At 45.5% G+C, this 25,901-nt stretch overlaps 1 protein-coding gene across 1 annotated transcript in view; it reads left to right on the forward strand.

Moving 5' to 3' along the window:
- The window catches only part of ABCE1 (ATP binding cassette subfamily E member 1), a 1,045,252-nt gene that overhangs the window by 762,725 nt on the left and 256,626 nt on the right, over nt 1-25,901 (forward strand). Inside the window, exon 19 of the mRNA XM_044062259.1 lies at nt 859-981. Coding sequence (XP_043918194.1) covers nt 859-981 — 123 coding nt within the window. The remainder of the gene's footprint in view (nt 1-858; nt 982-25,901) is intronic.

Here is a 25,901-nt window from a genome sequence, read left to right on the forward strand (position 1 = left end):
CTTCCCTGGGTGCAGAGTGTTTGGGGTGATCAGATGATCCTAATCTCTCTAATGTAATACTGGCTTTTAAAAGTTGGTATTGTGTTTGTTGTCAAACCTGAGCATTGTAATGCTCTGTGGTTGGTCAAAATTGCAGTTTCCTACAATTTATAAGTTATTTTTTTTTTAAAACTAAAACCTAAGTACTGTGGTGTTCCATGCAGACAGTGTATAAACTGAAGCAACTGATTGCTGAATTTGTAGCAAACAGTTTGCTGCAGTTGAAAAGAAGAAATCATTTTTTTAATAAAATATGTTGAAGTATAGTTGAGGGCAGGACACAGAAATTGGACCTGAATGGCTGAGGCGGGGGTGTAGTGCATCTGGCTTCCTGGTTGGTATGCCAGTAGAAGGAACATCCATTTTCTGTTTTGCTCTTCCATGGAAGAGCTGGGGGGGCATAGCTGTAAATGTAATTACAATGTAGTTATCAGCTTTTTGTTGCTGTTTATAGTTAAAGAGCTAAGGGGGGAGGGGTACTGCCTCATAATACTGGCACAGGGCACTTGCTGAACCACCTACACTTCTGATACGAGGTGCAGCTTTGATCCAGTTTTTTGCCTCAATAAGAGGTGGCAACCCTAGATATGGATCTGCAAAACTTGTAAGATGTATGGAGTGCTGTTCTGTAACAATAGCAAAAAATTTCCAAGGCAGCACGTGAAGTGGATTGGCAGTTTGATAGTTTTGATTAAGTAATTTGCAGAATGTTGTGCAGAGGTAAAAACGTGAGAGGAATGAATAAAATAAACTAAGCATTGTCTTTTTTGGGACACCAGAATTTGTAAAATTATTAATTTTGTTCACTTATGCTTCCAGTTTTATCCTCCATGCCAAAAAGACGGCCTTTATTGTGGAACACGATTTTATCATGGCGACTTACCTCTCAGATCGTGTAATTGTATTTGATGGCATTCCGTCTAAGAGCACTCTTGCCAACAGGTAGGACTGTGCTGTATATTTTGTTTGATATGCATTTTCTCTTACAAATATGTTGTGCAGTTGGTTAAAAGACGTCCAAGCTCTAAGAGCATTTAATAGTTCATCATAAAAATTGGTTTAACCACCTTTTGTAGCCTTTGTATGGAAATGTTTTTGTCAGCTGTATGTTATCACTATGAATAACTGCAAGTTTTTCAGAGCATCATTGATAATTAACAGATGCCAGAGAATTTCTACTACATAACTGCTGCCTTGCTAGTAAAAGTCCTGATTTTCATCATAAGGATTACTGTTGCAAGTAGCATTTCTTATCCATGTGATTTGCTGAAGACTCACATGACTGGACAAGCATCCATTGCTTTCTTGGATGTCCTTCATGAGCTTGGGTGTTTAATGTCACTGTGATATTTCGTATTGCACCTGATTTAGACTGGGAATGATGTTCCGCTCAGTAGTGGCCTAAAATGCTTTCCTGTAGATTTTTCATTGAATTAAAATTAGAGTTACCACCTGTCCATCTTTGAGGGGCGGTCCCTCTTTGGACATTTGCCTGTTGCGAAAAAAACTAAAAATTGGCAAATGTCCTGAGATTTTTAGGACAAAAATATTTTCTAAGTTTTCTTTAATTGCATAAAATAGTTCTTTTGTATCTGAAACATGTAAATGTTGTAGGGAATACAATGTACATACACACATGCATTGATTTCCTCTCACTCCTTTGTCAGATTATTCACTTCGCTAGAGTTTTACCCAATCATATGATTTCATTCTTCACAATATTTGACTGCATGCCTATAAATAGTATTCTACCATCAGAGTACAAAGAGGCAAGTTTGTACATTTTTCATTTTATAACCATTTGCCCAAGCAAGTACTGTGCCATATGCCAACTTGATTTTCATATTGACTTGCATATAGTTGTTTTATAACATTTTGTGTTAAGTAACCCTAAGCAGCTGACCTTTCAATGTAAACAAGTGTTTATGAAAAATAGCAGATTTATTTTATATAACAGCTGTTCATCATAGATCTCAAGTCATTTTTCATTCACCCCTCAACAGTTGGGTTCAGATCTGACCCAGCCTTTACTATAGTTCGTGGTTACCAAAAAGCTCTGAGCTCCTCCCTTACCAGTAATGCACCAGCCCATAACATCCTTCAGCTCTCAGGTGCCGCTTTCGCAAAATAGATGTGGTCATCAGAGCTCTCAAGTTTGTTTTCAAGATAAGTGATTTTTCTTGGTCTTGCAGTAGTATTTTTCCAATGAGGAGGACAGAAAATGTGGTTAAGTAAAATTCCAGGATTCTTTTCAAGATCCACATGGAGATAGTTTTCCCAGAGGCAGAGGGGGGGACTCAAATGGAAGATGCCACCCACGTGACAGAGGTGGCCCACAAAACCAAGGGTCTAGAGATTCTTTCTCTGACAGACCCTATCAGTGGTCCTGAAAGGAGGCCAGATTGTCCACCTCTGGAGTTAATCAGGGGTCATTTATCCCTTCACCAGGGAGCCTGGCTAGATATCACAAAGATTCATGGATGCAGATTATTTCCAGAAGTTATAAAATTCCTTTTTTCCTTCCACCTCGATCCTTTTACAAGTTTCCTGATGATCCACCTAATCAGAGGAAAACAGCAGCACTAGAAATACAAAAGCTGCTAGAAAGGAGTCATCCAAAAAGTCCCACCAAAAGTCCACCAGGCCACACAGAATCCGGAACTTGATTCTTTTTAGTGCCAAAGAAAACAGGGGACTGGCGACCAGTTTTAGATCTCAGCAGCTTGAACAAATCAGTTTGAGATGCAAAGTTTCAGATGTTCTAAGTTCATTCCATTTTGCCCCTTTTGGGGCAAGAATGACTGGATGTGCTCGATAGACTTTCAAGACACGTACTATCACAAAAAAATTAACGGACAGTCCAGAAGGTATTTGCACTTCTGGCTGGGAAGCCAGTCATTACTAGTTTGGAGCCCTGCCCTTTGGTCTTACCACAGCCTCCAGTGTGTTCACCAAATGTATGGCAGTGGTAGCAGCTCAGTTGAGACTGCAGAGATTCAAGGTGTTTCTATATCTAGACAACTGGCTCATTACCTCCTCGACCAGGCATCTACTCATAAGAGTGAGAGAGCAGGTACTCCAAACTTTCTCCCTTTTGGGAATTACCATAAATTACAGCAAATCTCAGAAAACTTCTCAGATACTGGAGTTTATAGGAACAGTTTTCAACACTGTATCAGTAACCACTTCTCTTCCTTTTGCAAGATGATCAGATTCTAGGTCAAGAAGATAATTCACAGTACAGCAGTTTCAGCACAATTGATTCTACAAGCCCTTGGATCAATGTCAGAGGCCATAATTTTAGTTCCTCTAGCAAGATTCCACACAAGGATTCTTCAGTGGATGCTAGCAACTCAATAGTCAATTCTTTATTAACACCTGTCAGTCCAAGTAAAAATCATTGAAGCATGCAAAAGGCATCTTTGGTGGTGGATTCAGTCAGATCAAGTTCTTCAAGGCCATCCTTTCATTCTTCCTCGGCCCAAGGCCATAGTGACCACAGACACATCCCAGGTTGGTGGGGGGAGGACACTTCCAAGGGAAACCGTCCAAGGCACTTGGTCCCCCGAAGAGGCCAACAATAATATCAGCGTCCTAAAAATGAGAGCAGTGCTATTAGTGTTGCAAGCATTCCAAGACTCTCTCCCTTCCTGGACAGTTGAGATTCAGGACAACATGTCTTTAGTGTGGTACATAAACAAGGAGGAACCCGGTCTTGCCTCTTGTACTGAGAAGACCTCAGAGTGTGACATTGAGCAATCTCTTTCAACCGCTTTCTGATAGCGGGATACATTCCAGGGAAGTCCAGCATGATAGCAGACGGGTTGAGCAGGTCCATTCTACTACCTCACTAGTGGTCCCTCAACAAAAAAAGTGGCAGAAATGATTTTCCATCAGTTGGGCCAGCCTTGCTGTGATCTTTCTGCTCCTCGCCTAAACAAGTGCAGCAGCTTCTTTGCCCTGGTCCCCTCACCAGGGAATTCACAGAGGGATGCTCTGTTCCACGATTGCCCCCCCTCGTCTCCTCTGTGCTTACCCCCCAACTCCCTTGATCCCGAAATTTCTGCAGAAAGCTGCCAGGTTGAAGAGCCAAGTAATCCTCATTGCATCTTTGGCCTTATCTGTTTTATCCACCTTGAATTCTGGATCAGATTCCAGACTTCCTGTCTCACCCGATAGGTGTGGTTCACCCAGATATCTTGAACCTAAAGCTTGACAGCATTGTCTCTCTACTTCCGTTAATAGCCAGACAACCTATGCTCTCTTCCCCTGTCAGTCATATACTTTTATCTTCCCATAAAGCTTTTACAAGGAAACTTTACAGAAGTAAATGGAAGAGGTTTGTTTTCTTGAATGCATCAAAAGCCTATTGACCCTTAATTTTTGACCATTTTCAACGAAGGAGGTAGCTCCTCAGCCATTAGTTCATTTGACAGCAGTCTTTGACTTGCATATTGGATTTGAGATTTCTTCCCTGGCTTCGTCTAAACTTTGTAAGGCCTTCTTCTCAGACCATCTTATAAGGACCCTACTCTACCACGGGACTTGAATTTAGTACTAAGGGTCTTAAGTCATTTCCCCTTTAAGCCAGCAGCAAAATGTGATCTTAAATTTCTGACCTGGGAAACTATCTTTCTAGTGTCATCACCTCTGCTAAAAGATTTTCAAAGCATTTTCCTCTAAACCTCCCTACTTGATTTTTCATAGGAAGTGAGTAACATTATGAACCCAACCCTTCTTTCCTTCCTAAGGTGGTCAGATTCCAACATCGGCCAGTCCATTAATCTGCCTGTCTTCTTTCCAAAATTGAAAACAAAGGAGAATACATGTTGCACTTGTTAGATGTTCATAGACAGTTGCATTTCTACTTGCATAGAACAAAAGAAGTTAGAAAAGCTGATCAACTGTCTCCTTTGTGGATGCAAAATTTGGTAAATCCAGTTACAAAGGTAACTTTGGCAAGATGACTCCACAACTGTATATCTTGTCTACAGTAAATTGGGTATCTCATTATCAAACCCTTTACAACCCCACTCATCTAGATCTATGGCAACATAGTGTTTTTATCTAGGCATTCCATGGACAACTTGTGTGCAGTTGCAGCTTGGGCTAATCCTCATGCCTTTACTACTCATTACAAACTAGATCAGGTCTCAAGGAAAAGAGCAGCCTTTGTTTCAACCATGCTCTGGAATATCCTTCCTTAGCTACCTGAATTCCTGGGTGGACTCTGGGGACTCTATCCCAACTGTTGGGGAATGAATGAAAATTGACATCAGATAAAGAAGTTATGTACTTAACATTACATTCTGTCTGTGTTGTCCATTTTCATTCTTCAGCTCCCCTCCCACCAACCCCCAACCATTTAACAAATTCTTTCTGCAAGAACGAAAGTTTATAAGGATGCCCCTCTTCCTTCTGTTGAGCTCCAGATGATGGCTTTCTATAACAAGAAATTTATAGCAATATTTCTTGGATGTCCTATTCCCATGTTGCAGTATTCTTCATATGGGTTTACCCTCCAGTATCACGTGCGGCCAGTATACAAAAGCTTTCAGTCCCTCTGCAGTGCGTGAGACATCTTGACGTGGACGAAATTTCATGGGCCCATAAAGGTTATGTCGGCACGCACCAGCCCTCAGAACTTTTCAGCCACCAGTCATATGACAGGTGTTTCTGCTACTGCTGACGTTGGGGACCTTTTCAGTCCTCCTTAATATTTAGTATTACTTGTTCGTCATCCAGAAAGGGCAAGTGTCCGTGCGTCTGCCTAATCCCACATAAGGACCCCCACAATAAGTGCCTTTTCTGTTTGGGACGGTCGCACAACCATAAGGCATGCCCGATTTGCCGGGCATTCATGCCTAAAACTTTACATAGTTACTTGCATGTGCTTAATCTTTATCTTGAAAGCCAAAGTCTGAAGCAGCATATGCCCCCCTTGCCCTGCCAGAGTCCCCCCATTTACCTCCAAAGTCTAACTCCCAGATGGCCTTTGCTCAATCCCTCCCCATAGATTTAGGCAAAAGACAACTTTCTAAAGCAAGTAAACTGCTAAACAGTAAACTCAAAAGCATATCGCTTTACTGTACTCCCTGAATTCTCACTGATTGTTTTCCATGACTGCTCCTCTAGGACAGTGCTTCCCCGCTCCGTTCACTATGCTCACTCCGCTCCCCTACCCCATTCCCATACACCCTTCTTGCAATTAGTTATAGCTGCAAACCACTCCCTCTTTCAACTCTCAGACCCAATCAACCAGTCAAATCACACCATTAATCCCCCAAACATACTACACAACACCCTAGTCACAGACACCTTTATTTACTTCTCTCCCATATAGTTCTATAGCTTATACTTTCATTCACCCCCTCCACTCCTACTGTAAAAGGAAAAAGGAAAGGAAACAAAATAAATAAAATGCTCTACCCACACCTTCCCACCTAAAAGTAGCATTTTACCCATTAACTATTTTTATTCTACTGTTTTCCATCCTTGCCTCCTACCACACACAACTATATCTCACCAATCCAGCCCAATGGCAAACAAAAACCATAGCCAACACCCTAAAACCAAAACATTTCCCTATATCTCCAAGTGACCTACTTATATAATAAACCAACAAACAAAATTAACCCTTACTCATCCCAGAAACAAAGTAAAATAATACAAAAACTAATTAAACTCTACTTATACCTACCCTAAAAATTCACTTGTTGTGGAGACGTACACCCCAATCCAGGACCCAATCCATCACTCCACACAAACTTAAACCAACCAAACCCTCTTTATAGAAGGCCAACCTCCTCTCTCCTTCTGTTAAACATAAATATAAGAAGTATACTTAAAGTTCAGGACCTCCATGCCCTATTAGCTTTATACAAACCAGATATAACCGCACTAACTGAAACTTGGCTTAAACCAGAACATTGCGATAATGAGATTACACCCCCTGGCTACAATATTATATGGAATGATAGGACAGGGAAAAAAGGAGGAGGCTTAGCCATACTGTTTCAAAATCATCTCACATTGGAGCAGGTTAGCTGCAGTTCCCAGCAAGTCAAAGATATAGAACTCATTCTTGCTAAATTAAAACTAAACTCTAGCAAACATATAAGTATGACAGGTGCCTATATCCCACCAGGTAATAACATTGCTACTATGGCGAACCTGCTACACTGGATGCCTACCTCCCTTCCACAAGAGACCATACTCTTAGGAGATTTTAATATTGACTGGTCTGACTGCACCAAATACAATCCCTCTACCCATATTAATCTTCATGGTTTCACGTAAATCATAACCACCCCCACAAGGGTCGACAAGACATCCAAACGTCAATCCGTCTTAGATTGTATACTTCTGTCTGACCCCACCATCGCACACCAGGCCATCAATCCATCTTAAATTGTATACTTCTGTCTGACCCCACCGTCGCACACCAGTCAGGCTGCCTGACAGATAATCTGAGTGATCACCAACCAACCTACCTTATTAGGAATAAATCCCACCATAGTAACCAACCCATCCTTAGAATAGTTTACAACAAAAAGAACTTCAAAGCTAAGGATCTAAACCGTGAACTAAAATACTGCAACTGGTCTCCCCTAAAACACCTACCCCTAGATGAAGCGGTAGATTACTCTAACTCAACTTTCCTCAGAATCCAAAACTGTCATGCACCAGCCCATACCATCAGAGTCCAAACAAACAATGCCCCTTGGTTAACAACAGACACTAAAACCATAATAAAGAATAGAGACAAAGCCTGGACTCAATATCATAAACCTAAAACCACTACCTCAAAACAAAACTACTTAACACTCCGCAGTAAGGCCAAAAAGCTAATAAAACTCAATAAAACCAATTAGTACAAAACCTTGCAAGAAAAACACACTTGCAACCCTCAAAAATTCTGGGCCTCAGTAAATAGGTTACTGCACCCAGGTAAAGCCACCACTCCCACACCCATAGTACCAACTGACGAAGAGGACACCCCCACACAATTCAACAAATTCATTACCGAAACAGTCCTAGCTCTAACACCCTAAGTAGCACCACTAGCCCTATACCTTCTCCCACCCCTACTAACCCCAATACACAAAATCCCTCTAGCTTTTCCTCGTCTCCAGTGCCTACAAAAGTTATTACTAAACTCAAAAAAGTAAAACCAACCATGCTGTCAGCCGACAAACTTCCCGCTGATTTCCTTCAACTTTCAGCAGAAACTATAGTTTACCCCATGTCTATCCTCATAAATAGATCCATATCTGAATGCAAAGTACCTGACCTGTGGAAAATATCACATGTTAAGTTGTCTATCTCGCCTTCATTCTTGCTGGTTGAGTTCGGAGCCGATCCTTGGCTCCGACTCGGCCATCTTCAAAAGCTCGAGAACTACTTACTGGCTCGAGGCCCCCCTATATCCCATCATGCCTGGCACTAGATAACCAGATCTCGTTTGCCGCTTCTGCTACGAGGTTGCATTTAACTGGCTCAGGTCATATTTTTCAATTTTATTGTCTTTGTATAAAAATATTTTATATTATAGTTGGCGTTTAAGATAGTGTACTTTCAATAGTTGTAGTTAGCTATTTGTATTTAGTTCCCTTCCTTGAAAACTCGTTTTCTTGTTAGAGAGTTTTCCCCTCCCCCACCCCCGTTTCTATTCGTCAAGGTAGCCGTTTCAGTTAGAGGCTAATCCTTGTTTCAAGTTTGTATGCAATAGTTGTTGTTAGAAATTGTGGTAGATTAGTAGACTAATTACTTTCTCTTAGATAATAGAGCGAGTGTGCTGTTAGGGTGTGGTAACTTGTGGTGAGTGTGCGTGTTTTTACTAGTTACCGATTTCCCTTTTGTTACTTTTTCTCTGTAAATTGTTTTTCCCGTTACAGGTATGTCCAAAGATACGAAAGTATCTAGATTCAAGAAGTGTGACTCATGCTGTCAGAGGATGTCACTGACAGATGGTCACACTTCTTGTGTCTACTGTTTGGGCGCCCTACATCTGCAGTACTCTTGTTCGGTGTCACACCTTTAGTCCAAGAGTCCTGCAGGAGCGTAGGAATAAGCTAATCCTTAGAGGTTTGCTCAAACCTGAAGGGTCACCGGCTAAGGTTCAGTCAGTGAAACCCTCTAAGCCAACGAAGCCGCCGGCTCCCAGTTCGGAGCCATCGTCGAGTGTGGCGTCCGCTTCAACTTCGGCTCCGACTGGAACCGAAGTATCTATTTCCCAGTCAACTTCGGTCCCGACTGGAACCAAAGTACCCATCTCCCACTCTGTCCCGACTATGGTGTCGGAACCGTCAGGGAGTCGAAAATGCTCTAGGTCTCCATCCCTAGAGTCGATTACATTCTGCTCCGGGGTCACCTCTGTTACAGTCAGAGCGAAGTCACCGATCCCACTCTTCTCTGTCTTCTAGACTATCTGACCATGATTTGGAGAGAGTGGTGAGCAGGCTCCTAAAATCGCAGGCCCTGGCTAAAATGTTATCCAGCCCCCCTCATCAGGGTTCAGCTCCGCCTGTCTCTGCAATGGTTCCTCCTTCGACTCATCCCTCGAGTTCGGAGCCGGAGATTGCTGGGGCTCTGATCGTGGAACCGTCTGCGCTGATACCTACCCTTTCGGTTCCGTCTGTTCCGATCTCATCCATGGTGCCGTTCTTGGAGGGATCTGGGTGCCGGGACTCCCTTGTCTGTTCCAAGGGGGCGAGTGGCATCGGACCCTTGTCTGACCCCGTTCTCCCCCTCTGAGCTTCGGCGCAGGTGAGTTCGGCTCCTACATTAGCCTCGGAGCCGTCTGTCGGTGCCGGGAAGGATCCCGGTCTCTTCGGAGCCGGAGCCTTCTCTGGTATCGGGAAGGGGTGCCTTCGAGGTCATGAGTGTGCTGGCCTCTGAGTCAGCCCTGCGATCAGCCTCATCGGCTCCTCCCCCCATGGTGCCTGCGTCTGCCTCTGCCCCTCCTCCAGACACCAAGCGTGGGGAACAAGCGCGCCAGGGCACCCCATTGGGTGTATCTTCCTCTTCCGAGGCCTCCCCTGATCATTCAGAGGAGCCCCCTCAAAAGAGGAAATGCAAGAGGAAGCATGTTGACTTCCCCGAGTCTGTCACTTCAGATACCGACTTGGAGGATTCGGAAGGGTCCCCGAGATCCCTCTCTGAGGACGTCTTTCTCAAACATCCTTGAGATACTTAGGCAGAGGGGGAACTGGACTACCCTTAACCCTTCCGAGGATGAGTCTGTATTCCTGGACGCGTTTGGCTCCCGACCCTCCACCTCCTGGGTGTCTCCACCTTTTGATCCACTGATGTCTGTGGTGGCTCTGAAGGCGTGGTCAGCCCCAGACACTGGAACCAACCCCCCGAAGACCCACAAAATTTATTACTGCACCACAAGACAAGCAATTTCTAACTAAGGGTGTTCCCGTTGATGCCATGGTGGTTGCAGCGGCCACAAAAAAGGAGTTGGCTGAAACTTCTTCGTCTGTCCATCCCCCTAATAAGGAATCTAGGACGATGGACCGATAGGGAAGCGGATGTTTGCATCAGCGACCTTCTCCATGAGGTCTCTGAACTACTTGTGCCACTTTACCCACCTTCAAAGGGATCTCGTTAAAGAGCTAGGAGATGCCCTTCAAGATCCATCAGCTGCGGGGGTCCAGGCTAAGGTTGCCTCCCAACTGGCAACTCTTACTTCAGTAGTAAACTCCTCTATGCGGCTCATCTTACACAGCAGATGGTGCGAGTAGGGCCGCAGGCACAGGCGTGGCCTTGAGGAGGCATGCCTGGATGCGGTTATGTAACTTAGCGGAACCCTTCAGGGCGTCTGTCGCAAACACCCCCTTTGATGGTTCTGCTCTTTTTGGACCACAGGTGAAGGATACCCTTACCAGGTGTGAGCAGGAAGGCAAGACTCTCTGCTGTGGGAGTCAATTTTTCCACTCCTTCAAGACCGTATCCCAAGGGTCAGAAGAGTGGGAAGATGTGGTTCCAGAAACCCCAGGGAGCCGTGCCTGACACACGTGGAGAGTTCCCCTCCAGGGGCAGAGGAGGGAACAACAATAGACGCCGCCCTCGGGGCAGAGGGGGTCCGCAAAATCAGGGCCAAAGAGAATCTTTCTCTGACAAGCCCTTCCAGCATCCCTGAGGTGCTGCCTGGCTGTCCACCTTCAGAGGCAGTCGGGGGAAGATTATCGCTGTACCCAAAAGCCTGGCAAAGTATAACACAAGACAAATGGGTACTGTATATCATATCCGAAGGCTGCAAAGTCCCCTTCTTTCACACTCCCTACATTCCCAACAAGTCCCTTCCAGATGTTCCACCCAATCTAAGGGATCAAGCAGTTCAAGAAATTTCAAAACTGCTAAGAAAAAGAGCAATCCAGTCAGTCCCGGCAGACCAGCAAGGATCCGGAATTTACTCAAGGTTCTTTTTGGTACCAAAAAAGACAGGGGACTGGAGACCCATTCTGGATCTCAGCAGACTAAACCGGTCTGTTCAAAGAATGAAGTTCTGGATGGTCACGCTACAGTCCATTTTACCCTTTCTGGGTCAGGACAATTGGATATGCTCCATAGATCTTCAGGACGCGTACTACCATATCAAAATGGACAGATGCTCCAGAAGATTCCTCCGCTTCCGGCTGAGAGCCAGTCATTATCAGTTCAGAGCTCTGCCCTTTGGTCTCACCACAGCCCCCAGGGTGTTCAAATGTTTGGCAGTAGTTACTGCTCACCTGAGACGGCAAGGATTCCAGGTGTTTCCATATTTAGATGACTGGCTCCTTACTGCAACCACCAGGCATCACCTGCTGTGACCCAGAGACTACACCATCCAAACTTGCTCCAAACTAGGCATCACAATAAATTTCGAAAAGTCTGCATTGTCGCCTTGTCAATCTATTACCTTTATAGGCGCAAACTTAAATACAAAGGGCATGTCAGCGAGACTTCCATTAGACAGAGTGCTAGACATTCGGCGACATGTGCAGTTCTTATTAGGATGCAAAAAAAAATTCGGGCCAGATTCGTCCTAAAAACCTTGGGTCTCATGGCAGCGGCTATCATACTAGTCCCCCTTGCTTGCCTTCATATGAGGATTCTTCAGTGGATGCTGTTCACTCAATGGTCTTTCCAGCAACTTCCAATGTCTCACTAAATAATGATCACACAGGCATGCAAAAACCATCTTGCTTGGTGGATGGTTTCCCCATCAGTACCCTAGGGCAGACCATTTGCTCTTCCTCCTCCGGTGACCACTGATGCCTCCCTGATTAGGTGGGGGGGTAATTTTCAGGGCAGAACAGTCCAAGGCACCTGGCAGCCTCACGAGTACCATCTGCATATCAATGTGTTGGAGATGAGGGCCGTGCTTTTGGCTTTGCAGCCTCTTCACAATTCGCTTCCCACCGGGACCATTGTAATTCAAACCGACAATATGTCGGTAGTGTGGTACATCAACAAGCAGGGCGGAACCAGGTCCTACCCCCTATGTCGAGAAGCACTCAGACTCTGGCAGTGGGCGATCTCTTCCCAATGGTTTCTGATAGCAGCGCACATCCCTGGGAAGTCCAACGTTATAGCGGACAGGCTGAGCAGAGCAATTCCCATGCCTCACGAGTGGTCTCTCATTCAGACAGTGGCGGACCAAATCTTCCGCAAATGGGGTCAGCCTTGCTGCGAACTTTTTGCCACCCCCTTCAACAGCAAGTGCAACAATTTCTTCTCTCTCCTCCCTCTTCCTGGACACTCCCCCAGAGACGGTCTAGTTCACGATTGGCTTCAGGGACTTCTTTATGTATTCCCTCCGTTCCCCCTGATTCCCAGATTAATACAGAAAGCTACCACATTGGGATGTAAGATGATCCTCATTGCCCCTTACTGGCCTCGACAAATTTGGTTCCCGTTCCTGCATCATTACCTTCTGGAGCAGCCCTGGACCCAGTTCCAGACCTCCTGATCCATTAGTTGGACGGGCTGCACCAATCCCTTCAATCTCTCCAGCTCACTGCTTGGTTGCTCCACTTCCGACCTTAGCCAGGCTTCCGAACATCTCCCACTCGGTGCGTGAAATCATTTTATCATCGCACAAGTCTACCACCAGAAAGACTTATGCTAGTAAGTGGAAACGTTTGTCTTTCTGGGCAGAGGCTAGGAATATAGATCCCTTCTCAGCCCCTGTGCACCATATTTTGGATTTTTTAGTGGAACTTTTTCGTGTTGTATCTTCTTCTGCCACGATTAGAGTTCAGTTAGCTGCAATTTCAAATTTTCATACAGATCTATCGGATACTAGTATTATGTCCCATAAACTTTGTAAAGCTTTTCTCAAAGGGACTACTTTACTCAGGCCCCCAGTGAGAGATCCCCCACCTCCATGGGATCTAAATTTGATTTTAGCTTCCCTGATACTGCCCCCCCCTCTGAACCAGCAGCTTCTTGTTCCTTGAAGCTTCTTTCCTGGAAAACCCTTTTTCTGGTTGCAATTACTTCAGCCAGAAGAGTTTCTGAGCTTCAGGCTCTTTGTGTTTGCCTTCCTTATCTAGTTTTCCACAATGACAAGTGTCTCTCTCAGGACCAATCCTTCCTTCCTTCCAAAGGTTTCCTCTGACAATAATTTGAATCAGTCTATTGATCTGCCTGTGTTTTTTCCAAATTATTCCAAGGTGAAATACAAATTGCATCAGTTGGATGTTCATAGGCAGTTACGCTTTTACTTGCATAGAACTAAGCAAATAAGAAAATCAGACCAGCTGTTCCTGTCCTATGCTGAGGGTAAACAAGGTCTACCTGTGTCAAAAGTATCCTTATCTAGGTGGTTGACCTCTATCATTACATTTATATATCAGCTAAGGAATAGAGAGCTTCCTGCTAAACCGAGAAGTCACTCCACTAGAGCTCTAGCTACTTCAGTGGCTTTTCAGGCAAGATTGCCAATGGAAACTATTTGTGCAGCAGCTACATGGGCCAATCCTCATACCTTTATTTCACATTATAAGCTGGACGTGGCCTCCAGGAGCAGAACCGATTTTGGTTCCACTGTTCTAAAGAGTCTGTTCCGATGAGCCACCCAGGATTGAGGTGCTAGGGACGTTGTCCCAACCAGCAAGAATGAAGGCGAGATAGACAACTTAACATTAAGAAGTTATGTACCTACCATAACATTCCATGTTGTCTTCTTCTCGCCTTCTTTCTTGCGTCCCACCCTCCATCCCCCTATCCTAGTAGACAGAGAAGAGTTCCTTATGTTTTTCTCACTGGCTGAGTCTTCTCTGGCTATTCCTTCTGACTAGTAGTCTCTCCAGTAGGATTTATGCTTTCTAGGACAGGATTCCTGTATTGTTGTTATTATTATTATGTCTGCAGTTAGACTTACCAAACGAGATCTGGGTATCTAGCGCCAGGCATGATGGGATATAGGGGGGGCCTCGAGCCAGTAAGTAGCTCTCGAGCTTTTGAAGATGGCCGAGTCGGAGCTGAGGATTGGCTCCGAACCCAACCAGCAAGAAAGAAGGCGAGAAGAAAACAACTAACATGGGACGTTATGGTAGGTACATAACTTCTTAATACTATCCCACTCCAGAATGGTGGCAACTCACTTGAGCTCACCAACTACCGCCCGATCGCAATTTTATCACCTTTATCAAAAATACTAGAGAGTAGTACATTCCCAGCTAATGCAATACCTCCTGAAAATTAACCTTATATCTACAGCTCAACGTGGCTTTCGACCCTCCCATAGTACCACAGCAGCACTATTGTCATATACCAACATACTCCATAATCATAGAAACAATGGATGTTATGTAGTCCAATCTCGCCTACATTCTTACCCGTGGGTTCGGAGCCGAATGTCTGCTCCAACTCGGCCAAACTTTTTTAGCTCGAAGTCTTTCTATTGGCTGGGCTAAGAAGGTATCCCATGCTGCACTGCTCTCTATTCCCAGATCTCGTTTGCCGCTCGTGTAGCTCGGACGTGGTCTCGCTCTTGGCTGTGGCTAAGTACCCTTTTTCTTCCTTATCAGAGAAATTTGTTGCAAACAAAAAGCTATTTTAATAGCTATTGTGTGTTCTTGTCTTGTGAAAAAATTGTTTTGGATCGTTTTTTCTGTGGTATCCCACTAGCTGTTTCCAACGGATTAGGCCCGTTTCAGTTAGAGGACCTAGTCTGTCCCCTTGCTTTCTTTGTGTCTTTTAAGTTTACCGGCACTAAGTACCGTTTAAATTATAGAGGCATTACTTCTTTCTCCCTTGTGTTTGTGTCTAAGGATCGTTTAACTTGGCGATCTTGTGGTATTTGTGTTGTAGTTTTTTCTCGCCTTGTGACTGTTTGACCTCTTATTCAGTGTTTGATTGTCTTGGTGCTTTATTAGTGTTGGTTAACTATATCCAAAGATACTAAGGAGCACAAGCCCTCGGGCTTCAAGAAATGCTCTAGGTGCAGTTACAAAATGTCCATTACTGATGGACAACTCCGTCTGTGTATATTGTGTAGGAGCGATTCATGTCCAGGAGTCGTGCAGCTCCTGTCATGCTTTTAGTCCGCGAGTTCTTCAGGAAAGGAAGAATAAATTGATTTTGAAGGGACTTCTGAAACCCTCCTTTGAGGAGGGTCTGGAGAGTGCTTCCAGCTCTAAGACTAAATCTTCTAAATCAAAAAAGAGATATTCGGCTCCATCAGTCTCCTCGGAGCCACCGGAGAAAATAGCAGTCTGCTTCTACATCCTCGGCTCCATTGTCTTCAGGGCCGCAGGAAGTGTCAGTTGTGGAACCTGCTTCGGCTCCAGTTTTCTTAGAACCTGTTCGGAGCCGATCGCCTAGCATTAGGCCAGTATCCCCTCCTCGCAGGTCCCCTACGGAGAGGAGATCTCTATCTCCTTCTCTGTCATCTAAATCCTCCAGGACCTTATCAGATGTGGACATCGATAGAGTGGTGCAGAGACTCCTTCAGTCACCGGTTCTGGCAAAATTGTTCTTGGCTCCAACGCAGTCGGCTCCGGAGCTGGTCCCTCAACCTGCTTCGATACTTCCTCCGAGCGCACCTCAGCTTTCGGAGCTAGAATGCTTGGCTCCACATGATGTTCCTAGGTAAGTTCCGACAGCCCCTCCTGGCTCATCGGTGCTGATGTCAGCTCCGACCCCGTCAGCGCCGTCCATGGTGTTCAGGACTCAGGATTCTTCGGTCGGACCCGAGGGAGAGGCTTCGAGGCACCTCTCGGCTCCTAGTCTCCCTCTCGGTGCTTTGGCGCGGGGAAGTTCGACTCCTGTCGAGGCTTCGGAGGCTGGTCGTTCTTCGGACTCGGGGGGGGGGGGGTCGACCAGCCTTCGAGGCCATGCAGGGCGCACTGGCCAGGTAGTCAGCGGCATCATGCTGGTCGGTCATTCTGTCCCCTACTACGGTGCAGGTTTCTGATCGCCATCTGTCTCTAGACAGTGGAGCCCCAAGGCCTCAGGGTACCCCCACGAGTGGTCCCCACATTTCTGAGGGTCCCTCAGAGTTTTTGCCTGAGGAGCCACCCAGAAAGAAGACGTGCAAGAGGAAGCATATAGATACCCAGGATGAGTCTCTCACATCAGACACCGACCTTGAGGAATCTGAGGGGTCCCCCAAGTCATCCTCTGAGGATTTCTTTCTCTGACATCCTAGAGATTTTGAAACAGAGGTGACTGGCCATCCAAAGCACCCTCCGAGGAAGAGTCTGTCTTCCTGAAGGCCTTTGGTGCTCAGCCCTCCGCCTCCCGGGTATCTCCACCCTTCGAGCTTCTGGATTTGGTTTGTCGAAGGGTGTGGGAAACCCCTGACTCTGTGGAACCAGTTCCCAGGAGACCCAATAAATTTGTCTGCTCCTCCTGATGAGGAATTTCTGTCCAAGGGAGTCCCTGTGGATGCCATGGTGATGGCAGCTGCCACTCAGAAGGAATTAGCCGAGACTTCTTCCACCGTCCATCCCCCTAACAAGGAGTCTAGGACCATGGACCAGTACGGGAAGCGTACTTTTTCTTCAGCGACCTTTACATTACGGTCACTGAATTATTTATCACACTTTACACGGCTCCAGAGAGATCTCCTCAAGGTGCTTGGATATTCTGTCATGGGTAACGTTTCTGAGGTTGTGGCTGACAGTCAACGCTCATATGTCTACCCTCAATTCCATTGCAAACTCCTCCATGAGGCTAATCTCCTATGCAGCTGAAGGAGCGAGTAGGATAGCAAGTTCAGGAGTTGATCTTAGGAGGCAGGCCTGGATGCGCCTTTGTCATTTCACGGAGGCCTTCAAGTCTTCATTCACAGACGCCCCTTTTGATGGTTCCTCTTTCTTCGGAACCAAGGTGAAAGACACTCTCACCAGGTGCGAGCAGGAGGGAAAGAGACGGTCTGCCATAGGAGTCTGTTTTTCCCTTCCCTCTAGGCCTTATCCCAAGGCCCAGAGGGGTGGCAAAATGTGGTTCAAGAAATCGGAGGATGTTCATCGTGTGACACTGCTGCAGTCATTACACTTGGGTTATCCTGCTGTCAGGCGGTTCCCCAGCCGGCCTGAGTTCCAAAGTCTTGCTCCGGTGTCGGTTGCTGTCACCTCCTCCCCGACGTCAGTGCGACAGGGGTATATAAGATGCAGCCGACGCCATTTTCTTCAGTCTTTCTTGCCGCGCGGTGCCCGAAGCAAAAGCAGTTCGCAAGTGCCGGTCGGCTTACTCCTGAGATTTTCATTCTGAATCCAGAACCAAAGTCTTCTACAAAGCTAAGTACCCCGTTGGGGAAACTTTTTCTTGCCTCAGACCGATGTCAGTAAAAGTTAATAACTGTATTTCTTGTGGGAAGCAAATACCTCATAAGGATTTCCATTCTTATTGTATCCCATGCCTAGACCCAGACCACGACCTTACTGGTTGTCGTTTTTGTGCTAGGTTTAATAAGCGCACTATTAAACGTCTGTTTGATTTTGCCCGACATTTCGTTGGCAGAAAATTTAATTATACCATGTCGTCGGAACTTCCGACGACAGGTATTCATAAGAAGCGCAAAGACAAGGACAGGCATCCGAGGCCCAAAACTGATGAAGCCTCTTCTAGGCCAGTCACCGCCGACCCCCACGTGGAGATGGCTGGGCCTTCGGACGCACTAGTTTTTCAGCAGACTGAAACCGATCCTGCAGAGGGATCCGGAGTACCTGAGCTACCCGCAGCTTCAGAGGGTGTCTTCATACCTTCTCAGCTAAGCATTAAACCCTCTTCTAAGCCAAAGCCTCCTTTAATAACTAAGAAACAAGTACAGCATTCTCCAGGACAGGCCTCCATGCCTAAGAAACAAATGCTCAAAATGGCCGAAGACCTAATCACTCTGATCTGGGGTTCCCATCCCCCTCCTGATAAAAGGTCTAGACCGGATGCAGATTATGATTCATCCGACCAGGGGTCCATTTCCTCAGATTCATCCTCAGACCTGGGATATCCTTTACCCCCTTATGAAGATTCTGATGCTGAGGAATCTATTCCATCAGCCTCTCCGCCTGAGGACTACTCCTTTGGGGAAACCTTACATACCATGAGGGAGCATTTTCCGTTGGGAAGGCCAGGATTATTCAGAATCCAAGAAAAGGCTCAGAGACTTCCTTTTATTACCTCAACACAGATCCCTGGCTATTCCGCCAGTGCTAGATATTGTGGATGATGTGTACACTGAATCCACCTTAAATCCTGATTCCTTACCTCCAGCTCCACTTACACTGGACAGATAGAGTGCCTGACTCGCACAAATTTCTGTATAAAAGCCCTGTTGCTGATCCTGAAACTATTTCTCAGGGACCCAAAGGGGTTAAGGCCTCATCAGCAAAGAACTCAGTTCCCTCTGACAGAGATTCCAGAGCACTAGACAGATGGGGAAAGAAAGTTATATACGTCTGCAACCTTAGCAATAAGAGGCTTAAATTGCCAGTTTCACATGCTAAAATATCAGCAATTTTTGATGTCTCAGTTGAAGCAAAAATGCTTCCAGATACAGAGCCTCCTAATTTTAAAGAAATGCAGGATTTATTGCATGCTGCTGAACAAGTGGGAAAGCATACTTTGCAATGTGGTTTTGATTCTTTAGAGGCCTCATGCAGAGCAGCAGTTACAGGCTCTGACATTAGAAGACATGCATGGTTAAAAGAACATACATTACCAGATCATGTTAAAACTAAATTACTGGATGCACCTTTACAGCAGGATGTTTTATTTGGAGTTAAGGCAGAAGAGGTATTAAAGAAAATGGAGGATAAGGCAAAATCTATGCAAACAGTGAAGGATTTCTTACAGGTTCAGCCTCCTCGATTTAGTAGAAACTGGCCAACAAAGAATTGGTCCTTTCCAGTTAATGACAGATCTCAAAGGGGCAGATACAGACGACCAAGAGGTAGAGGTCAACCACAAGGTCCTTACAGGCCTCGACAATGGGGTGGATCAGGCCAGAAAGAAGGGGAAGACAGGCACCAACTATATAAAAAACAGCCCCAATGACTTCCCACTCCAGCTGCCAAACAACTCACTCTTGGCAGCCCCTTTGGGAGGAAAACTGGCACTTTATCACAATTGGCATATGATCACCCAAGACAAATGGGTTCTCAATATCTTTTCAAAAGGTTACAGGTTCCACTACCACACTCTGCCAATATTAAAAGGAATGCCAAATCTGCCACTATCAATGGGCAGAGGCACAAAAACAAGTTATGGCACTCATGAACATGGGAGCTATCCAAAAGGTACCACCTCAGGAACAAGGGCAAGGATTTTACTCAAGACTCTTTCTGGTTCCCAGAATAGACAAAGCCTGGAGGCCCATTCTGGATCTTTCTACACTAAACACTTACCTGGATGTTCCAAAATTCAACATGTTGACATTACAGCAGCTTCTTCCCATGCTGGGCAAGCAAGCTAGGCTCGTGACTTTGGATCTCAAGGAGGCATACCTGCATGTCCCTATCAAACAAAACTGCAGAAGATACCTCAGGTTCTTAGCTGGTCCAATGCACTATCAATTCTCTGCACTGCCCTTTGGATTATCTACTGCACCCAGGGTCTTCACAAAGTGCCTGGCACCAGTAATTGCATTTTGCAGACAGAAAGGAATTCAAATTTACCCATACCTGGATGACTGCCTGATTCAAGCAGAGAGAGCAAGGACATTCTTCTACAGCATCTGGCGTTTGTAAAAAAGTTAAGTTGCCTGGAGTGCACAGTAAACGAAAAGAAATCAAAACTAGTGCCCTCACAAGAGACAATATTCCTGGGTGCCAGCTTGAACACAACTGCCCAGATGGCTTTTCTCACGCCAGACAAGCAAGGACAACTGACACAATACTTTCAATTAATGGCAACAAAGACCCAACTCCCTGCAAGAAAAATTCTGCAGGCCTTGGGCTTCATGGCGTCTTACATACTACTAATTCCATATGCCAGACTGCATATGAGGAAACTACAATGGTACCTAAAGAATGTATGGTCTCAACACTGTCAAAGTTTGGAAACAGTTATAGGTTCATAGGTTCATAGGTTCATACTAGGCTATCTGCCCTAGGGCATTTATAAGCCTAGCCAGAATGTGTTTGGCTTTCGCCACCCATTTTAAATTTATTTTGCTATGCCCTTTTTCGAGGTTAGTATACTGTGCCTCTATCTAACAGTGACACAGAAGTGATACCCGGGGTAAACCTACGATCTCCCATCCACTCATCAAGATTCCTCTTGAAGAGAGTCAATGAGGGACTCTGCCTAACCTGGACTGGGATTTTATTCCAGAGTGAAGGGAGCCTCTGGGTTATGAATCTGTCCCTCCAGCATGTCCTATTTATTTCAGTGCTGCGGTTCAAGTCTCTCGAGCGCGTAGCTAGATGGGATTTGGATTTTCTGAGGTGCAGCATGTCCATTAATTCCGGGTTGGACATGGCTTTATACGTCAGGCACAGAACGCCTCTGAACAGGCGGTATGCCACTGAGTAGAGCTGGAGTTTCTTTGACCGGGCAGCATATGGCATCTGTTTGAGCCCTTTGATCCTCTTGGTGAGGTACTTTTGGGGTCTTTCCAGTTGCTGCAGGTGTCTGGTAAGGTACATCCCGAAAGGGGCATTGTACTCCATTATGGGCCTGATGAGGGATGAGTAAAGAGGCACGATGACCTCCCCTGATCTAGATGTGAATCCCTTCATGATTAGGTGGGCTATATAAAATGTTTTTCTAACCACTTTGGCCACGTGGTTGTCAAATGAGAGATTGCTATCAACTTGGGTCCCCAGGTCCCTAATTACTTCTGTACTTAATGGATTTCCACCTATGTGGTAATTTGTGGGCACTTTGTTTTTGCCAAAGGGGATGACTATACACTTTTTGGCATTTAGCTTGAGGCCATGGCACTGGCACCAGTTGTCTGTTTCTATGAGGCCCTTTTGAAGGATGCTTGTGTCGGCTGGAGAGTCTATTATGGCACCCAGTTTGCAGTCATCTGTGAACTTGGTCAGCCACAGTCCTTCCGTGTTGGCCTGTACCTCTGAGAAATATATACCGAACAAGAGAGGTCCCAGGACTGAGCCTTGTGGGACACCACTTGTAACTGGTTTGGAGTCTGACATGGCTCCAGCAATTCTAACCATGTGGGTTCTGTCCTTGAGCCAGTTTGCAATCCATCTAGTGACATAGGGGTTTATATTTAAGCTGGTGAGCTTATCTATAATGCCCGAGTGGGGTATTGTATCGAAGGCTTTTGCGAGGTCCAGGTAGGCTGTGTGGACCACCTTCCCCTCGTCAATGGCCTTGGTGACTTAAGAAATCAGCCAGGTTTAAGAGGCAGGATCTGCCCTTAACAAAGCCGAACTGGGTAGGATCCAGTGTTTGTAGGTCCCCAATATCTTTATTTATGAGGTACATGATGATCCTTTCCATAGATTTGCAGACCAAGCTAGTCAGGCTTATGGGGCGATAGTTTCCAGTATCCGTTGAGGCACCACCTTTATGGAGAGGGACCACTGTTGCTGTACGCCACTCTTTGGGCACATATCCTGTAGTAAGGCTGAGATTGAACAGTAGTTTTATGTTTGGGTTTAGCTCTTCTTTGAGTTCATGTAGGACGCAGCCCGGGACACCATCTGGTCCCATTGATGCTGTGTTTTTGCTTTGGAGAGGCGGCTCTTACCTGAGCATCTGAGATGTCAGGGGCAGCACTCTGCTGGGATAGATATTTGCCCTTTTGGTGGGGAGGGGGGAGAAGTTTGTGCTGAACCTGTCAGCTAGGATGTTGGCAATGTCTGTGGGTTCGGTGTATTTTTTGTCATTTTGGACTAATTCTGAGCATATCTGGGAATTCCCACCCAGGTTCCTAACATAACTAAAGAAAGCCTTGTGATTATCCTTAGTGTCCTGTGCAATTTTTCTCTCGAAGCTGGCCTTAGACAATTTTATGTGTGCCCATAGTTTTTTGCTAATACTGATCAGTGATGCCTTCCCTTTTTGGGATTTTGCTGTATCATTTAGTAGCTTCCTCCTTCTATTGTATAGTTTGTTTATGGCTGGGGTCCACCAGACAGGACGTCTGCCTTTGGAGGATTGGGTCTTGGTTTTATTTAGGATCGCATGATCCATGCATTCCTGAAGGTGTTCATAGAATGCGTTTATAAAGGATTCTGTGGTCTGGGCTGTATTTTCCACAGGCCCAGGGGCTTTGAAGGATTCCACCTCAGTTTTGAGGAGTGTAAAATTTGCTTTAGAGATGTTTTTCACTGTGGTTTTCTGGGCAGGGGGTGGGGTCGGGATGTGAATATCCAGTGAGATTAGTTTATGGTCTGATCTTACCAGTGAGGGATACACTTCTGGTCTGGAGCATAGAGTCCCCATGTTGGTGATGATCAGGTCCAGCATGTTTTCCCCTCTTGTGGGAGTGGTAACAAGTTGTTCCATAGCATTTGAGTTTATAAATTCTAGGAACCTTTGGGCTAGGGTGTTGGAGCTAGAGTAATGCTCCCAGTCTGTTTGGGTAGTTGAAGTCGCCCAATATAATGGTGTTTGGAGAGACCTTCATATTTTCCAGTGTTCTCAGGAAGGCCGAGTGGGGTTCCTGGGTTTGGGAGGGTGGTCTGTAGCAGGCTATAAACTGGAAGGCAGTTTTACCCACTGTTAGTTGCACATGGATAGTCTCTGATGCTTCGTGCTTTGCCACCAACCTGGAGGTGTGGGTATCTTTGATGAATATCGATACTCCCCTCCTTTTGTGGTTCGGTCCAAGTTTTGGGGCGAAAAGCATGGTATGAGGTATAACCTGGTAGTGCTGGGGTGCTCTCGGGAGCCCTGAACCAGGTTTCTGTTACTGCACAGATATCGATGTTCTCCATGCTAAGGAGAGTTTGAGTGCGTGCATCTTGAGGTTTAGACTTCTGGCGTTGAGTAGCATTACTCTTAGTTTCTTATCCCTTGTGATACCTATGGAGGTGGGTTTGTCTTTTGAGCCTTGCCTAAAAAGGCACTATGGGGGTAGCAAGAGCCTTTGCCAATATCCAAAGCCCAGGGGTGACAGGTGCAAGCCGTCCCTAGCGAAGCATCGTGGCTTGTCGAGCATATCATCCCAAGCTGACAGGCATTGGATCCCCTTTGAATGACACCAGTACTTAAGCCAATTGTTGAAATTGATCATCTTGTCTTCATATTGTGGCATCATTCTTGGTGAGGGTAAGATGCTACTCAAGGTCAGGGTCATACCGGCCTGGGCTACATGCTCAGAGAGCTCCTTTATGTCTCTTCATGTAGTCCAGGGAGGTATGTCTCAGGTCATTCACACCAGCATGGACAATGAGTCATATTTGTACTTCCCTTGGAGTGACCTGAGTGCTTGTGTTATGTGGCGGATCCTAGCACCCGACAGGCTGCTCACCGTGACCCTCTCCTTGTTCAGCCTGGTGAGCGGGACGTCAGTGTGCCTGACGATAGTCACCTATTACAAGTGTATCAGGTGTGTTGTTTAGTCTTAAGGGCTGTGACTGTTTGGCACACTGGCTTTGTGAGATGTGTGTTGCATGTGTTTTGTTTTGGGGTAGCGGCTGCTTGGGTGTCTGCTTTGGAGGTCTCTGCTGCTTCGGCAGATCTTTATTTAGAGCCTCCGAGTATGTTTTTGTGTGATTATGTGTTTGGTTTGCTGTCGTGGTAGGTCTATGTGAGACTGGAATTGTAGTGAGTATGGTTTTCTTCTCCTCCTGACTGGTTATGCCAGTACTGAGTTGAGAGAGCTTAGCCTCCAGTTTGGCTATATGGTTGCATCTCTCACATGTGTTGGAATTTGTTGGGAGGAGGAGAGGGTTGTCTGTGTACATGAGGCAGTTGTAACATTGCCTCAAGATTCCCAGATTCACCAGCTGGACCGGAGGAGATTGACAACTGACCTTTGGACATGCTAGAATAATATTGGGAATTCCTTAATAATTGAAAACCAGGGCCAGTGGGGAGTGAGGGTGTAGTGCTTTTAATTTTTAGTGCTGACTTATATAATTGCTTTAGTGAGCAAGTGCCAGGTAACTTAAGTGCAATGTGTTACAGGTAACTTAAATGCAAAAACGACAAACAGTAACTTTCTTTCAAGTGAAACAAGGAAATAAGTACAGTAAGCAATGCAGATATCACTAGTGAGCCACAGAAGCTGAGAAGCCGTATTAGGTGGAATTAGCGTTCCAGGAAATAACAAGCAAACAAACAACAAGCATATAAACAAAGCTATATTCAGCAGGCCTGGATCTAGTCTATGCTACAGCAAACAAGGTGTACCAATTTCAGTAAGATACAGTTCAAATATTCAGGCACTATAAACCTTCAACCAGAAATTCCCAGCTCAGAAGGGCAGAGTCCAGCCTCTCCTCCCACAAGAGTGCAGACCACAAACCTTCTTAATGTAAAATAACTGGCCTGAAGCCCAAGTGCCTAAACCAGAACTAATACACTTTAAGAATAACAGACACTGGGCTCTCAATCAGCAGTTCCCAACTTAGAAGGATGAAAGCTACCTGTCCTGCCACCACAGTGCATGCCACAAACCTTCCTAATGTAAAACAACTGGTCTGAAGCCCAAGTGTTTAAACCAGAAGGCTTAGAATGAGTTACACCAAGCAGTAATAAATACAATTGAGTACTTTTAAGATGATGCAAAAGTAAAAAAAGTAGGTAGAAACACAAGTACAGTAAAAGCAGATTAAATTTTTTTTTTTTTTTTTTTTTCTGAACAAGTGCTGAGATCAAAGAAACAGATTTGAGTGCTGAAACTAGAAAACTGGCTAGTTATAGGGGAAAAAACTAAGCTAGAAGGCTTCCCTCCAACACAGAAGGGCTTGGGGGCTCAAAAGCCTACAAATAGTCTATACCACTTAACAGGAAAGGCAGGAAACAAGCTTAATTTTTTTTTTTTTTTTTTTTTTTTTTTTATACCACTAATACCTTGCCTTCAACAGGAGTTTCGATGGTGGGCTCAAGCTTGTCACCTCAACAAGGGAGAGCCTTTCGCTCAACCTACAGCCAGGCAAACACTGACAACAGATACATCAGATTACGCCTGGGGAGCACACATGGCAGGAAAATGTATTCAGGGCAAGTGGCCCGCAGAACGAATGCATCTGCACATCAATCAAAAAGAGATGCTAGCTGTACAAAATGCCCTTATAGCTTTCAAGGACCTGTTGCATCCAGGACAACTACTAAAGACAGGCAACACCACAGTTATGTGGTACATAAACAAGCAAGGGGGCACTCACTCCTACCCCCTCTGCAGACAAGCCATGACCTTGTGGAACACAGCTATAAACTATCAAGTTCATCTACAAGCACAATTCCTGCCAGGAGAGAAAAACACACTGGCAGACGAC

This window comes from Protopterus annectens, chromosome 2.part1 (genome assembly GCF_019279795.1).
Source record: "Protopterus annectens isolate FY-2018-M chromosome 2.part1, PAN1.0, whole genome shotgun sequence".
Classification (NCBI taxonomy): Eukaryota; Metazoa; Chordata; order Ceratodontiformes; family Protopteridae; genus Protopterus; species Protopterus annectens.